This window comes from Haemorhous mexicanus, chromosome 24 (genome assembly GCF_027477595.1).
Source record: "Haemorhous mexicanus isolate bHaeMex1 chromosome 24, bHaeMex1.pri, whole genome shotgun sequence".
Classification (NCBI taxonomy): domain Eukaryota; kingdom Metazoa; phylum Chordata; class Aves; order Passeriformes; family Fringillidae; genus Haemorhous; species Haemorhous mexicanus.
Window position 1 is genome coordinate 4,424,958 of NC_082364.1, and position 17,498 is coordinate 4,442,455.

At 49.8% G+C, this 17,498-nt stretch overlaps 1 protein-coding gene across 2 annotated transcripts in view; it reads right to left on the reverse strand.

Annotated features, from left to right (window-relative positions):
* Positions 1-17,498, reverse strand: part of UBASH3B (ubiquitin associated and SH3 domain containing B) — an 88,538-nt gene that overhangs the window by 22,380 nt on the left and 48,660 nt on the right. Inside the window, exons 2-5 of one of the 2 annotated variants that reach the window (XM_059867068.1) lie at positions 7,555-7,608; positions 5,937-6,123; positions 5,323-5,521; positions 998-1,167 (exon numbers count right to left, since the gene is read on the reverse strand). In XM_059867068.1, coding sequence (XP_059723051.1) covers positions 998-1,167; positions 5,323-5,521; positions 5,937-6,123; positions 7,555-7,608 — 610 coding nt within the window. Of the gene's footprint in view, positions 1-997; positions 1,168-5,322; positions 5,522-5,936; positions 6,124-7,550; positions 7,609-17,498 lie in introns of both variants that reach the window. The other variant, XM_059867069.1, reaches the window with a different exon arrangement.

Genomic DNA, 17,498 nt, shown 5'->3' on the forward strand with positions numbered 1-17,498 from the left:
TTATATTCTAGCTCACTACAGGTGGAATTGATTGGTCCTTTAGTTAAAACACCATCACCACTGGCTAATTAAGAAATCACCCTCTGGTAAACACATCAGCATACCATCAGCTGGGTAATAATAACCACAGACTCTGATGAATAATATTTATTAAAAAACCCAGTGCTGTTTTTTATATTCTAGCTCGCTACGGGTGGAATTGATTGGTGTTTCAGTTAAAATACCATCACCACTGGCTAATTAATTAACCACCCTTTGGTAAACAGATCTCCACACCAACCACCACTGGCTAATTAAGAATCCACCCTTTGGTAAACAGATCTCCACACCATCACTACTAGCTAATTAACCACCCTTTGGTAAACAAATCTCCATAGCAATCACCACTGGCTAATTAATTAACCACCCTTTGGTAAGCAAATCTGCACACCAATCACCACTGGCTAATTAATTAACCACCCTTTGGTAAACAGATCTCCATACCAATCACCACTGGCTAATCAAGAATCCACCCTTTGGTAAACAAATCTCCATAGCAATCACCACTGGTTAATTAAGAATTCACCCTTTGGTAAACAGATTTCCACACCAACCACCACTGGCTAATTAAGAATCCACCTTTTGGTAAACAAATCTCCACACCAATCACCACTGGCTAATTAACCACCCTTTGGTAAACAAACCTCCACACCAATCACCACTGGCTAATTAATTAACCACCCTTTGGTAAGCAAATCTCCACACCAATCACCACTGGCTAATTAAGAGGCCACCCTCTGGTAAGCAAATCCCCATAACACATTCCTCATGTGCACAACACCGGGTGCAGCAAGTGGAGACAGGAATTGTTTCTCATTCTTTTCTCTGATCTTCTCACAGCCTTCCCCAGGGCGATACCTGGGAAAGTTGTGTTTCTCTGTGTGGCCAGAGAGCTGCTGCAGTGCCACCCTCCAGCAGAGGGCTGGTTTTTGGGGTGAGAGGAGCTCCAGGAGTTTACCTCGTGGTTGACGAAGCGAATGTCGCGGGAGAAGATCGCGGCCACCCAGTCACAGCCCAGCTTGACATCGATGCTCTGGGCCAGCTTCTCCAGCGTGGGCAGGTGGCTGCTCTGGAAGTGATAGGCCAGGGTGACGTGGAGTTGCTTCTTGTGGGGCTCCACGTGGACATCTGCAATGGGGAGAGGTGTTGGGAAGGATGAGAGTTTGACAACAGTCTCACAGCTATGTGTGTGCTTGGCAGAGAGATTTTTGAATGTAGAATCTGATGAAGGAATAGAGATGGAAGCAAGTTTTGATCTAGAAGAAAGGAATTGCTGAGCCAGCCTGACTGGCTAACCAAGGAGCAAAGGGTGTGTTAGTGAGAAGGGGTTTTATGGCTCAGAGCAAAGGATAAACCCACCCCAAACAAGGAGATGTTTGTACCAAGCACAAAGGGAGCACAGGCAAACAAGGCACAAATGTGGCAAGGAGAAAAAAGGGCTCAGAATTTCCCACTGCAAGAAAAGTGAAAAACAACTTCTGGCTGAAACTGTGATGTACTGAGTGTGAGGGACTGGAGAGCAGTGCCATGGATGTGGGAATGACAGGAGTTATGAGAGGCTGTAGGTGGCAGTTAAGGTGTAGATTGGTTCTGCTGGGTGAAGATGCTCAGCAAAGAAAAGGATGGAATGCACTGGAACCTAAAGAAAAGGATAGAATGCACTGGAACCTAAACTCAGGGTGTCCAGGCCTGCCTGCAGCTGGAGCTGACAGCTGTGGGCACAGCTCTGTCACCCACCGCCCTGGGCTGCTGTGACACCTTGGATGGAACAAACTGCATTTGGAAGAGCTGCCTGGAGTCCCACAGAGAGGAGAGCTGAAAACCCCTTTAAACCCCTTCCTGCCAGGTGAGTGACTGTGGCCTCTAACAGAGCTGGAGCTGCAAAGATGCTCCAGTGGGACAAGATGGAGCTCAGCTGGAAATCTGGGAGTGTGAGGTTGTTGCTGTCGTGTTAGGGACAGCTGAATAAGGCAACACAGACTCCAAGGTCTTCTCAGAAGGCAACAGCAAAGTTTATTAGACATCACATTCTTTTATAGACTGTTCTGAGAAAGCTGCACCTGGTGGGTCCTCAATCAACACCCCTCACCTCTCTGGCTAATTAGGAACAACCCCTCTTGTAAGCACCTTATGAGGAAACAAGCCCAAAACATCAGCTGCACAGGTCAAAGATTATTTTATTCTTTCTCTGAGCTTTCTCAAAGCTCCCCCAGAGCAATGCCTGGGAAGGTTTATCTGACTTTCTCTCTGACCAGACTGCCAGCATCCACAGGAGGTCAAAAATATTGAAAATGATCAGAGATTTGGGGTGTGATTCAGCCAGGGTGCCAGACAAAGCACCCCTGCAAACTGCCACACAACAGGGGGTGTGACAATCCTTACTGCAGCTCTGGACATGCAGGATCTCCTGCCAAAAAAAGGACATTTTTCCAGCTAGGAAAATCCAGGAAGCTCTAATGAGCAGCTGAGGATCTTTCCAAAATAAGCAGGTTAAAAAGATGTAAATGATTTTCACTCTCTCTCCATTGTTCTCTCTGCTGCACTGAATTACAAATCCATGGAATTTGCAAGTTTGTGCAAGCTGATTAAATCCTTTCCCTGGACATTTGTTGGATTATCAGTTCAGCCACTGAGGATGAGGTATTCCCAAATTGTGGAAACATAATAATGATTCAAAATGATCCTGCAGAAAAAAAGAATCTGCACAGGAGATGATTCCAGGTGAAAATACGTGAAATATTTTGGCTCTTCCAGTAGATGTGCAAATCACAGGATACATTGTTTGCACATAATTTATTCATGCTTACTCAACCAAAAATTGCAATTAGATTTGACTGATTATTCAGTCACAATTCAGCTATTCAGAGACTTGGCTCCAAGTGCCAGCCAGGGGCAGCTCTGCAAGCTCATCCATCTTTTTGTTGTTGTTGTTTTTCATCAGCAATAAAAAATATGTTAAAAAAACCTCCAGAGACTGTAATGTGATAACCTGACCAAGCTGTGGCTGCAATGCAGCAATTGCCTTCCCCTAAAAAACCCCAATTAGGCCTGAACTGGAGCAGTCTCGGGGCAGAAGATTGTTGGAAGCCACCAATGCTTCTTTGTTCTGGGTCAGTGAGGGTGTGTTTTTGGATAAAAATGGCATTTTTGGCTGTGCTGGAGGGAAACACTGATCCCACTCTCAGGTGGCTGCAGTGTCCTTGGAGCCACCCAGTGTCTGCCCTCCAAAATCTTCTTTTTAAAGATAAAATTCCCTCCCTTTTCTAAAGGGAAGGGAAGTCCTAGGCCAGGTGAAAGCAGCACATTCCAGAGGTTCTGGACCCTTCTGGCTCCCTGCTGTGGAGCGGGGACAGACTCACAGCATCCCTGCAGGGCTGTGGGGGCCTGCCCAGCAGGGGAACAGCCCAGGAGTGCAGGATTTGCTGCATTTGGATGCATTTAAACTCCAGGATAAACCTGGGATTAAATGGGGAAGGACTAAACCAGTTGTGGATTTAAACTCCAGGATAAACCTGGGATTAAATGGGGAAGGACTAAACCAGTTGTGCATTTAAACTCCAGGATAAACCTGGGATTAAATGGGGAAGGACTAAACCAGTTGTGCATTTAAACTCCAGGATAAACCTGGGTTTAAATGGGGAAGGACTAAACCAGTTGTGCATTTAAGATCCAGGATAAACCTGGGATTAAATAGGGAAGGACCAAACCAGTTGTGCATTTAAACTCCAGCATAAACCTGGGATTAAATGGGGAAGGACTAAACCAGTTGTGCATTTCAGCTCCAGGATAAACCTGGGATTAAATGGGGAAGGACCAAACCAGTTGTGCATTAAAGATCCAGCATAAACTGGGATTAAATGGGGAAGGACTAAACCAGGCCAAGCAGTGACGGAGGGTGGGAGGATTATCCAGGGGGATGCCCCAGTGCTCCCAGGGTGTTGTGATTCCCAGTTTGGAGGTGGCTGGAGGACACTCAGCGAGGTTCAGCAGTGGAGAGGACGAGGTTCTGGTTATTCCCCCTCCAGAAGCAGGAGAGGACCACAGAGCACCCATGAGCTCTGAGGTTGGAAAGGGCAACCAACCAACCAACGTGGGGTCTTCTCCCAGAGCCCTCCTCACACCTCAGAAATGAAGTGAGAAAACAACCACGGCCTCAAAATGGTCGGGGAAAGTTCTGTGGTGGTGGCTGGAGGTGGTGAGAGGTGCAGGAAGCAGCTCAGAGCAGCTCTGTGAAAGGGCAGAGAACCACCAAATGTCAGCTTCCCCTCCAGAGACAGCGCTGCAAACTCAGGGTGAGACCTGTCCCAGCTGAAAAGCCAAAGCACCTGCTGGGGTTTGAGTTTTCACCTAAAAGTCAGGGATTTGCTTTTGAGCTTTGCTTTTTGGTGGCATCAGAGCTCTGGGGTTCTGAAAAGGCCCAAACTGTGAGCTTTGGCAGCTGCTTTGGCTCTGCATGGCATCAAGGTTTGGTTTTCTGACAGTGCCCAAACTGAGCTCCTTCGTGGCATCAAAGGTTTGGTTTTTCTGACAATGCCCACACTGGGCTCTCATGGCATCAAAGGTTTGGGTTTCTATCAATGCCCAAGCTAAGCTCTTTCGGTATCCAAACTTTGGTTTTCTGACAATGCCCAGGGTGAGCTCCTTCACGGCTTCAAAGGTTTGGTTTGCTGACAATGCCCAAACTGGGCTCTCATGGCATCAAAATTTTGGGCTTCTATCAGTGCCCAAGCTGAGTTCTTTTGGCACCAAAGTTTTGGTTTTCTATCAATGCCCAGGGTGAGCTCCTTCATGGCATCAAAACTTTGGTTTTTCTGACAATGCCCAAACTGGGCTCTCATGACACCAAAACTTTGGTTTTTTTCGCAATGCCCAGGCTGGGTTCCTTCATGACACCAAACTCTGTTTTTTCTGACAGTGCCCAGGCTGGGCTCTCATGGCACCCAAACTTTGTTTTTTCTGACAGTGCCCAGGCTGGGCTCTCATGGCACCCAGACTCTGTTTTTTCTGACAATGCCCAGGCTGGGCTCTCATGGCACCAAACTCTGTTTTTTCTGACAGTGCCCAGGCTGGGCTCTCATGGCACCAAACTCTGTTTTTTCTGACAATGCCCAGGCTGGGCTCTCATGACACCAAACTCTGTTTTTTCTGACAGTGCCCAGGCTGGGCTCTCATGGCACCCAAACTCTGTTTTTTCTGACAGTGCCCAGGCTGGGCTCTCATGGCACCCAAACTCTGTTTTTTCTGACAGTGCCCAGCCCGGCAGCTGCCAGAGCAGTCACTCACCTGCTTTGGAAGCCGCCTCTGCAGCGAAGTCTGCAGCAAACTTCTTGAGCACCTCAGCACTCTCCTCCTTGACGAAGAGCCCGATGAAGTTGGAGGATGTGTAGAGCTCCAGGGGCAGGGGCACGGGGAATTTGCATTTCCAGCGCATCACCGTGGCCTGCAGGGCTTCCGTCAGAGCGTCCACCTTGCCGTCCTCACACTGCCAAGGAAGCAGCACAGGCAAGGCTCAGGAAAGGAGAGGGTGTGGGTGGGTGTCAATGGCCTACCCTTCCCCTCATGCAGTGAGGAAAAGCACAGGGGCATGGGGAAAAAAAAATAAAAAATCTATGTTTAGAAATCCTCGGCCCCTCCCTTGTCCTCAAAGAAGGATCAGCTATCCCCAAGTAACCTCCCCAAGCTCCCCCACCCATTCTCACTGAGGGTCACTGGAGAGGATGAGAATTCTGTCTTCTGCTGCTGCTCTTCCCTGAAAACAACAGCTTAAAAAACCAATTACCTCCTCCAGCAGCCCAGGCACCCACAAAATCCCCCCAGCACCCCCCTAAGCCGGGATGAAGTCTCCAGGCTGAGCCTGGCAAGGAATGGCTAAAGGAGACAGGGGAGAGGAGCTTTACCATGAAGAACTGGCAGAGGGTGATGTGGGGGAAGATGTTGTGGGCTTTGTTCTTGCCACAGATCTGCTTGGACTGCTGCCAGAACTCGGAGAGCTTCTGCGCCAGGGGCCCGGTGGGGCGCAGGTACAGCACGTACTCCCGGGGCAGGGAGTCATCCAGGAACGGGTCACCCACGTGGGAGAAGAGCCTGGCAGGCAGAAAGAGCTCCTAAATCAATAGATAATGGTCAGAACCCAGGAGATCCCTCTGGCTGCCCTGGAGGGCTCCAGACCCTGCCCAGGGGGGCTCAGAGACCCTGGCACAGAGCCCAAGACCCCTGTGCCCTTGATCCTGACCCATGAAAAAACAATTACCAACCTTTATCTGAAGAATTACAAGTCAAGAGAGTTTAAGTATATAAAAATAGTCAGTTTGTCCTGGGGTGCAAAATAGATTTTTGGGGTTTTTAGAGTGGGGGCTCGGGGTCTCAAGATGAAGGAATTTGGGTGTGCCTTGTCCTTTTTCCTTCTTCTTCTTGGCCTTCATCTTCTGGGTGATGTTGGCACTTTTGGATTGGTTTAGAGCAGAAGCTCACTGTCTAACACAGGTGATGGGGATTGGGAAGTTATGGTAAATAATGCACAGGGAGTTTTTGGTATAAAAGATAACACCAGAGTGCCTCAACCCGACTGCCAGACAGACCTCGGTGGGTCAGAGAAAGAATGTTAGAGATAAGGAACAATAAATAGCCTTGAGAATGAGAACAGAAGAGCTCTGACACCTTCTTGGACCGACAGGCTGGGAAAAAGAAGCTTCTGGGTATTTCAGAGTCACTCTGACCAGCAGAGATTCTGAGAGATAAAGATTTTCTTCCCCCAACAAAACCAGCTCGCCCTGTGCTGCCATTCACTGTCCCTTCATGGGAAAATGCTGCTCTGGTGGGTCAGGCAGAGCTGCTCTGCCTCACTCACAGCCCATTAGCACTGCTCAGTACTACAGAAAATTGGGTTTTACTTTCAGGCTGATGCTCTGAAGAGCTAAGCCAGGTCACTGCTTCTGCCTTTTCTGCCTTTCAGGGTGTACAACACAGGGAGGAGAGCCCCAGGGATCACTCAGGTCTCAGAGCAGCAGCTCTCAGCTGCAGAAGGGGGGGTTCCTCCTCTCTCCTACTCCCCTTCCCACCTGCTTGGGAATTTATTCCCCCCAGTGCCTCCTGTTCAGGGCAGCCCAAGGGATTGATCAGAGCCCACTCTCCCTGCAGGGCCTTGCCTCATGATGGTCCCTCTGAATGAAGCTCTTATTCCCAGATATTCGAGGACTTTGGCCAAAACCCTGGGGACTAAAATGTGGCAGGCAATTACAGAAGCTGCCTCGACCCTCTGCTGACTCAGTTACCTCTTAGTCATTAAAAAAAAAAATAAAAAGAGAACATTATTATAACACCTTTGCTGCAGATCACAAACCCTCTCAGACCAGGCTCATTCCCAGCACTTAGCACCTCACTAGTTCATAAGAAAGGTGTTTTTATTTGCAGGTGCTTTTCACACAACACCCCTGTTTAAACATTCCACATGCTAAAGGCTGAAACCCTGAATTCACCATTTCTGCTGCTTTTGAACACTGATTACTTCATACCAACCAGTCGCATGCTGCTTGGACACTCCTTCCACCTGTCGATGCCAGCGCTTTTTGTCTGCAGAGAGAGCAAAACAAAAAGAGAATTTCAGTGCTGCTGGGTCCATTGCTGTGTTTGGGCACTCCTGGGATGCCCTTTCCAATTCTCCAACCCCTGGAGCTTTTGTTTATTTTTTTTTTTTTCGAATGTGCCACCTGTCAAAGCCCCATAAAGTGTTTGAAGGGCAAACACTTTATGTCATGCAGCCAGCACAAAACATGAAATATGGACCTCTGGGTTTTCCCACTTTTTCTGGACAGAGAAACATCAGCATTTAATGGTTTCTTTGCTGGAAATTTCAGCATCAAGCCCTGAAAATTTGGGTCTGAAAGTGCAGGAGTTGCACTGAGGAGAAGAAAAATTCAGCAGCCACGAGAGGGCACAAACGGAGATTTTCCAGCTTAGAAAAGTTCCCTCTAGTCCTTGCTGCACTCAAAGAGCTCTTCTGCTTCTCTGCCTCCAGGATGCCTCTGAATCCCTTTTCCCTCCAGCTGGGAGCACCCAGCTCTCCTGTTCAGCGACTTTTCTGAGCAGACAGCACAAGGAGCAGATTTAAAGGTGGAATTGTGTTTTCCAAGGGCTCGACACCAGCACGGGAGAGCAGCGTTGGCTCAGCTCAGCTCTGTGGCACCAGGGCCAGCCAAAGGGAGGGATGTCACCAACATGTTCCATGAAAAATCCTTTCCTTGGGATTTTTCCCTCCTGAGAAGCTGAGAGGCCTCAGGAACAAACTGCAAACAATTCTTATCTGCTGCTGTGGGGTGCAGCAGGTGGAGCTGGGATTGGTCTCTGTGGTTGTTTCTGATCAATGGCCAATCCCAGCCCAGCTGTCCAGACTGTCTGGGTCACAGACAAACCTTTGTCATTCATTCCTTTTCTATTCTTAGCCAGCCTTCTGCTGGAATCCTTTCTTCTGTTCTTTTAGTATGGTTTTAATGTAATATAGATCATAAAATAATAAATCAGCCTTCTGAACATGGAGTCAGATCCTCATCTCTTCCCTCACCCTGGGACCCCAGTGAACAATGCATCAGAGGGATCCACCCAGAACCAAAAGGGAGCAAGAATTAGCAGTGAAGAAGGCAGAAGATGACCGAAATTTCAGGGTCACGAGGCAAAGAGAGGAGCCCAGCTGGGGAGGGTGCAGAATTCCCCAGGAATGGGTGATTTCAGAGCTCCCTCCTTGAGGAAAGGGAGCAGATCCAGGCTCCAGCCGTGGGCCTGGGGTCAGGGACCCTCCAGGACTTGTGGCTGTGCTGGTGTCACCCCTTCTGTCAGCAGTGCTGCCTTTCCAAACGCTGTGACACCCCCTGAGGACATTCCTGAGCGTCACCCCCAGCCCCCAGCCATGTGCTGTTGACTCAGCTGTGCTCAGCCCTCCCCACCCCTTGAACACACACATCTTGGTTCCTTTGGAGGGTAACAGGAAGGCAGAGAGATAATGCTGATAATGATAAAAAATAAAAAAAAACACAAAAAAAGGAAAAAGAAATAAAGGGCTGTGTTGCAAATGCGTGATGATGAAAATACTTCCTCCCCAAGCTGTTTTGCTGCCCTTTTGTGCCAGCATTCCCTGGAGTGCTGGGCCCAGCTCCTGCCCTCTGGCAGGATGGATTTGCTGGGTTTGGGGTGCTGAACGCTGTGGGTTGGGGGTCCTGCCTGGCTGCCCCTGCTCTGCTCTGGAAAATGTGCTGTGCAAAGCAGAAACTGCTTTGGTTTGGAAAGCAGCTCGGGCAGAGGAGCTGAAAGAGAGGGGGAACTCTCTAAAAGATAAGGGGGGACTCTAAAAGAGAGGGGGGATCTCTCTAAAAGAGAGGGGGAACTCTCTAAAAGATAAGGGGGGACTCTCTAAAAGAGGGGGGGACTCTCTAAAAGAGGGGGGGACTCTCTAAAAGAGAGGGGGGACTCTCTAAAAGAGAGGGGGGGGACTCTAAAAGAGAGGGGGGAATCTCTAAAAGATAAGGGGGGGACTCTCTAAAAGACAAGGGGGGATCTCTCTAAAAGAGAAGGGGGGGATCTCTCTGAAGGATAAGGGGAGACCTCTCTGAAGAAAAAGGGGGAACTCTAAAAGAGCGGGGGGATCTCTCTAAATGATAAGGGGGGCCCTCTCTAAAAGATAAGGGGGGGACATCTCTAAAAGATATGGGGGCACCTCTCTAAAAGATAAGGGGATCTCTGTAATAGAAAAGGGGATCTCCCTAACAGATAAGGGGCACCTCTCTAACAAATAGGGGGGATCTCTCTAACAGACAAGGGGATCTCCCTAACAGATAAGGGGATCTCTCTAACAGATAGGGGGATCTCTCTAACAGATAGGGGGATCTCTGTAACAGACAAGGGGATCTCCCTAACAGATAAGGGGATCTCTCTAACAGATAGGGGGATCTCTCTAACAGACAAGGGGATCTCCCTAACAGATAAGGGGATCTCTCTAACAGATAGGGGGATCTCTCTAACAGATAGGGAGATCTCTGTAACAGACAAGGGGGATCTCTCTGGGAGCAATGCCTGGGCATTCTTCCTGCCCTGCCTCCACCATCGGTTGTGCTGCCCTTGCTGAGCTCCCCTCCCCTCCTGTCTGGGCTGTCTCTGCTCTTTCCAGGAGGGATGTGACTCTGCAGAACTGTCCCCTGAAGCCTGGCAGAGGTCCTGCCCTCCCAGAGCAGCCCTGGCTCTGCACTGAGCAGTTTCTGGGATTTCCTCTGCCCAGATCTCCGCCCAGAGCTCTGGAGGAGCAGGGCACAGCCCAGCTTCCACCACCCCCTTCCCCTCCCTGGGGACTCCTCTCCTTCATGGCCTGGTGATTCCTTGGAACAAACCACACAGAGGAGCTCTGCTGGCATCAACTGCAGCTCCTGCAGGGCTGGGGGCCCTGAAGGGAGGCAGAGAACACGAGGCTGGAGCCACACCTTTGTTCACCTGTGACTTCCAGGGCTGCCTCCATCACCCACAGGGACAACCAACTCCCTTTCCAATTTAATTCTCAGCGTGAGGAGGAAATGCTGCACAAAGCAAACAAAGCCAGAGGATATTTTTATCCCAGGACCTGCAACTGAGAGATTTCTTTGGTGATTTTTTTTCCCCCTTATTTTTTAATTTAGTGCAAGGAATGGTGCTGATGGTTGATAAGTCTCTGCTTCCCTCCCAAAATCCCACCCTGGAGAGGACCCAGCCTTCTAAAAATCAGCTTTTTAGAAGCTGAGCACTCAAAGCTGGTCCCAGCCATGCACAAGTGGCCTGGTTTTCACAACTGCTGAGTGCAGTGGGAGCTGGAAAACACATCCTGCTCCTGAGAAAACCAGGTCACTTAATTAGGTGACAAATTATGGCTTAGGTGCTCACATCTCCTCACGCTGGGTACCAAGTGCTGGCTGGAGCACTGCACAAAAAACTGTGACTCAGATGAACCAGAAAAGAGGAAGAAGTAAGAAAATGAGTTATTTTTCAGAATTTACTGGATGGTACCACTGAGTAACCATTTCTGGTGATGCAGAATGGGTTCAGAAGCTTCGTGCAGCATTGCTGGTCCCCTGGGGCACCCAGTTCCTCCATCTCTTGGCTTCTGAGATGAAGTGCAGGGAAATCATTTACAAGCTCCCAGCAACATGGAATAATCATTTTGAACATTCAGCAAGGCAGAGGCTCTGTGCAACTTCAGCTCTGGAGAATTTGGGGAAGGGGAAAGAAAATCACCAGGAGGAATTAAATGGGTTTGATTCTTCCACCTCAAAGCAATCCCCACAACACTCTTGAATCTCAGGGCCCAAGGAAATCCTTTCCCCACTCAATCCCTGGCTGAACAAGGTGGAAATTGCCAGGAGCCATCCCAGCTGAAGAGCTGGCCCCAAAACATTCCAGCAGAGTTGGTGTTGCTGCCCTGGCCCTCCCTGCTGGGTGCATGGTGCCCCCTTTAACCCCACTCTGAGCAGAGCCCAGAGCTCTGGGGGCTGCAGCACTTCACTCCTCACTGCTGAGGGAACTCTGGCTTCCTGTCACTTCTGGCTGGGAAGAACAAAAAGGGGGAATGTCAATTGAGCTGGGAAATATTCACCCATAAACATAAAATAGAATGGGGAAATCCCTTTTGCTTCAGAGGAAATGGCTGGAATGGGGAATGAGCACTGGCCACGATGAGAGCCTTCAGCCTCAGCAGCAGCACACCAAAACCCTCCCTCTGCTGAGAGCTCAGCCTTCTGCTTCCAGCCCAGTTTAAAAAGCCTTGGGCTTTATCTAAGCCCAGCTTAAAAAAGGAGGGTGAACAGGCAGTGGGGAAGCAGCAAGAGCAAGGCATGGGGGGGGGAAATATTCTGAGCTAAAATATAATGCAGATAAAAATACATCACTAAAAAAGTGTGCAAACTTCAGGGGGTTGATGCCCCAGCAGGGATTTCCATTGGCTCCTCTTTAATTTCACTGATTGTGCCACCAGCAGAGCTCTGCCTGTGAGAAGGACCCGGTTTTATTTGGAATTTCTGCTCTCAGAGGCTGCAAAAAGGCCAGCAGCAGCCTCTGCCTCAGCCCCAGCTGCACAGGCACCCAGGGATTTGGGAATGAGCCCTGCAGGGATGGAGGAAAGAGAGGGAAGGACCAGCTCTGCCCTTATCCCACCCCACAAACTCCTTCCCCCTGAGCCAAACCCCTCTGAGGGATGAATTCCTCACCTGAGCCTTTGGCCCATCAAATATCCCACAGTGTTTAAAATAGATTTTAAAACAAATCTGATGGAAATTCTTCTCTTTCCTCATCAGGTCCCACTCACAGGCCTGCCTGAGAGGGTAAAATAGGAATTACAGCCCACAATTTATGCCAAATCAGTTTGAAAGAAGGATGCTGTCAAACAGAGCAGTTTTTCCTCAGCAATACAAAATAAGCACCTTCGTTTTGGCTTGGCTGTGCCTATAAAACATATTTATATAAACATATATTCAACCAGCTCTGTGGATCTATTTAAAGTTGGCTTCTTCCTTCTCTGTAAAAGAATAGAAAGCAAAATGTTGGCTGGCTGCAGAGAATGGGAAAAAATAGGAATTTTCTGGCTGCAGCTGCTGTTTGGAGCAGATCTGTCAGTGCAGGTACAGGTCAGGAGCCCAATATTTAAATTTCTTTAAAATATTTAAATTTCTTTAAAATATTTAAATTTCTCCTTGCCTTATGTGTCAAAGTCATGGGGTGGGAGGTCCTGAATTCAAACTCTGCTCTATAACCCACAGTAAAACTGATAAAAAAATCTCCACAAACAGGAAATTTCCCAGTAATTTCTGTGGGTTTTTTTTTTCCAAATTGCCCATTGAGTGACCTTTGCAGATCCCTGAATTTTTGCAGTTTTCACCAATTGTTTGTTAACAGTCCAACAAGGGGAATGAGTCTGCTTTAGGCTTTCACTAAACAGCTGCACATTGAGGAATGATTTTGCAAAAAATCCAAAAATTTCTGTGCATTTAATGACTTGGTTATGTGGAGTAGGAAAAACCCACCCAAATTCCAGGGTGCCACGAATTTCTGAATTATTTTGCACACAGAAGGAGAGGTGTTCCAAAATGTGCTGTGCTCCTCTGAACCCCCAACGTGCACAATTCACTCAGCCACTCCCCAAAAATAAAAATCATCTGATGCTGCCTCTGTTCCCATTTGGGTGACCTTGCTGCTATAAATAGGGCCAGGACAGGAAGATATCACCAGGGATCCAGTTCCTGTTTGGGGCAGGGGTTGGGGATGTTCCTTTTCTGCATCTGTGAAGGAAAAAACAACAAAACCCCCGCGGTGTTTTTGTGAGGAGAACAGCTCTGATATCAGAGTGTGGCAGGGGAATTAATTTCTCTCCCTTCACTGAGTTTTAAGCACAAGAGAATCTAAGAAGTGAGTAAAGTCTGTGATTTCCATCCACCTTCCAAACCCAGTCAATTCAGCTACAGCACAGCTCAACGTCCCCAGGAAGTCTGATCACCTTCACAAGTTAAAACTTGGCAAAAGACAAATTTCACTTGCAAAAGATTGAGCAAAAAATTCCACTGGCCTCTGGAATTCCCTGTTTTCCTGCCTGGTGGCAGAGAGAGATCCCTGCTCACGTTGAACTCAAGAGTTCAGCTGCAGCCACGTCCCCTCCCAGAGCCCCAGCTGGTTCTACACCCCGGGATCCCCTCTGGGAACGTGCTGTTCCCAACCTCTGAGCTCAGCAGGGGCCAGCAGCGGATCCCAGCTCTGGAAAACACCCAGCTCCTGCCTGGAATGCAGCAACTTCCAGAGGGGAAGCTCCTGGGGACTGCGAGCTCCCTGTGCTGCATCCTGCAGGTCACTCCGTGCTTGTGGAAGGTGCTGCTGGGGCTGGAAATTCCCAATTCCCTCTTCCCAAGGGCTGGAAATTCCCATTTCCCTCTTCCCAAGGGCTGGAAATTCCTTTTTCCTCTTCCCAAGGGCTGGAAATTCCCAATTCCCTCTTCCCAAGGGCTGGAAATTCCTTTTCCCCTCTTTCCAAGGGCTGGAAATTCTTTTTTCCCTCTTCCCAAGGGCTGGAAATTCCTTTTTCCCTTTTCCCAAGGGCTGGAAATTCCCAATTCCCTCTTCCCAAGGGCTGGAAATTCCCAATTCCCTCTTCCCAAGGGCTGGCTGCTTATCCTCAGCTCTGGAATAGAGAGGGAAGAGAGGGAAAAGGGAAATAAATACAATAATGTGTGTTTGTGTCTCCACAGTTTCAATGTTCCTTTTTTTCAGAGGACGAGCAAACTGCAGCCTGGCCACAGGAGGAGGAGGAGGAGGAGGAGGAGGAAGAAATGGTGATTTCTATGTGCAAAGGAGGACGAAATGATGATTTTTATGTGCAAAGAATGAAGGCCTGGGCACGTGTCTCTTGCTTTTTGGAGTTATGTAAGGTTTTGAAGGCGGATTTCTCTCCCCACATGTGCACCAAGTCATTCCCTAATCCCCTGCTCAGCCAGCTTGTTCAAGCACGAGGAGAGGGAAGTACAGGCTTGTAAAAGTGGCTGGGATAAAGGCAGGAATGTGGCAGCCATTCACCATTTTCAAAGAGAGCCGGGCTTTAAGGAGGAAGCAGGATATTCCCTTCCTGAGAACAACAACAGCGCAGCTTCTAACGAGGCGTGGGCTTGGCTGTCCAGCTCCTGCCAGCCACTCCAGGTCCCTGCAGGATGGAGGAGGAACAAGGCTCAGGCTTTGGGGCTGATCTGAATCGGTCACACCCCATCAGAATTCTCCATCCTTTCATTCTCCCCTTCAGCTGCAAGGCTCTGCCGTTAGGTTTGCTCACAATCCTGATATTGGTTTTCTTTTTAATTTCTGGTCTGGGTGATATTTGCTGTCTGGCTTCCTGGTTCACTTCCTTCAGCTTCTCTCCCCATGTGCTAATCTAAAAGTGCTGCTCAAACAAGCTCTGAAAATAGCAGGAGGCCTGAAGCTGGGAATTTAGGAAAATGCTGTCTCACAATTCCCTAATAAACCCCCAGCCCCCTCCTCAGCTGCCTGGTTCAGACTCAACCTGAGACTGCAGGGCAGTGGGGGCTGGCTGAAGGAAGGTGAAAATAACTGCTGCTGCTGCTCAAGCTGCTGCAGAGCTGTGGCCATTAGCAAAGCAGCCAGGTAGGGTTAATCATACAAATAAATCCACACACAGCTGGAGCTCATTCAGCAGGGGCTCGTCCCCTCCAAAACCTGATTTTAACAGCGGCCAGAGCTGACCAGGAGCTCAGCTCTCACAGGAGCAGCTTTCATCTCAAAGCCATTAATCCATCTTCAGCTAAGCAGGGAGACAATGTCTTTGCAAGGAGCCAGGCTGGAGGTTAAGGATGCTCCAAGGCACCATCTGGAGGCTCGGTGATAGCCAGGAAAGGAAGCACTTGGCAGCTGACTGGGGAGAAATGCAGTCCCACATCTGAGGCAAACACGGCGCCTTCCTCTCCCTCACTGCTCCTCTCCCCATCCAGGAATGAGATTTGCCACAGCTCTGCTTGTTCTTCCTTTTTGCCACGGCCTCTTTCTCCTACCAGGAGTGGGGTTTGGGCTGGGGGAATGGGAAGGGGGCCAGGTGACTGCTGCAATGTCACCCAATGTGCCACTGCCACCTCCTGCCTGTGCACTTTCCTCTCCCTATCCAGGAATGAGATTTGTCACATCTCTGCTTTTTTCCCTTATTCCCACGGCCTCTTTCTCCTACCAGGAGTGGGGTTTGGGCTGGGGGAATGGGACCAGGGCCAGGTGGCTGCTGCAGTGTCACCAATGTGCCACTGCCACCTCCTGCCTGTCCATTGAGGCAAACACAGCGCTTTCCTCTCCCTCACTGCTCCTCCTTCCATCCAGGAATGAGATTTGCCAGGAATGAGATTTGCCACAGCTCTGCTTGTTCTTCCCTTTTGCCACGGCCTCTTTCTCCTACCAGGAGTGAGTTTGGGCTGGGGGAGCTGCTGGGGGAATGGGAACAGGGCCAGGTGGCTGCTGCAGTGTCACCAATGTCCCACTGCCACCTCCTGCCTGTGCACTTTCCTCTCCCTGATTGCTCCTCTCCCTATTCAGGTATAAGATTTGCCACACCTCTGCTTTTTTTCCCTTATTCCCACAGCCCCTTTCTCCTACCAGGAGTGGGGTTTGGGCTGGGGGAATGGGAAGGGGGCCAGGTGGCTGCTGCAGTGTCCCCAGTGTGCCACTGCCACCTCCTGCCTGTCCATTGAGACAAACACTGCACCTTTCTCTCCCTCCTCTCCCCATCCAGGAATGAGATTTGCCAGGAATGAGATTTGCCACAGCTCTGCTTTTTTCCCCTTATTCCCACAGCCCCTTTCTCCCACCAGGAGTGAGTTTGGGCTGGGGGAGCTGCTGGGGGAATGGGGCCAGGGCCAGGTGGCTGCTGCAATGTCACCAATGTCCCATTGCCACCTCCTGCCTGTCCATCTGTCACAGCCCTTCTGCGCTGTCCCCAGGGCCCGGCACAGCCCCACCCACCCTAATTTGGGGGGGTGGAACAGCTCCTTGTGCCCCCTTTGTGCCCCCAGTCCTCCAGCAGCCCCACTTTACTCCTCTGTGCATTGAATTTTTAGTAGATCTTTAGGAAGAAAAGAAAAAAAAAAACCCAAAAAAAAAAAGGCAAGCAAAGCCACAAGTAGCACTTTAAAGTGCCAGTGTTAACATTTTCCAGCTTCTTGGGGTTTCAAAACAGGAAGTTTGGGGGCGGTGCACTTGCACAATTTGCCAGAAGCTGCTGTTCTGTGAAGCTGGTGACACGGGGCTGTACCAGGAACCCGAGCCCTGGCGGCCACCAAGGATGTGACTCCTGGGACCGACCCCCAGCAGGTTTTGGTGTGCTGGAGGAGCCCTGTGTGAGCTCCCCTGGAGCTGCAGGGCAGAGCTGGGTTCTCCTGCACAGAGCTGTGCCCAGGGCAGCTTTCCCAGGCTGAGAGAGGGAGTGAGCAGAGATAACACAGCCCAGAGCCCAGAACAGAGCCCTGAGCTGCCTGGTTTGGGTCTGCTGAGGAAACCTGGGGTGTGAAACCCCTCCTAGGTGAGAGCCCAGGGCTCTGTGTGCTGCACACCCTCCGAGGGGCAGGCAGAGAGTTGCTCTGAACTTGCTCTGCTTGAGATTCGGGATTGAGGTGCAAACAGCAGGTTTTGGTCAAAACTTTGTCAGCTTGGGTCCTGCACAATGAAATCATGGGATCCTGGGATGGTTTGGGTTGGATGGGGCCTTGGAGATCTTCTGGTTCCACCAGAGACACCTCCCAGCACCCCAGGGTGCTCCAGCCTGGCCTTGGACACTTCCAGGGATCAGGGGCAGCCCCAGCTTCTGGAAAGCTCTCCCAGAGCCTCAGCACAGTGATGGGGAAGAATTCCTCCCATAAATCCATTGCCTGTTTCCCTCCCTCTCTGCCCAGGGAAGAAGGGAATATCCTGTGCTTGCCACAGCTGGG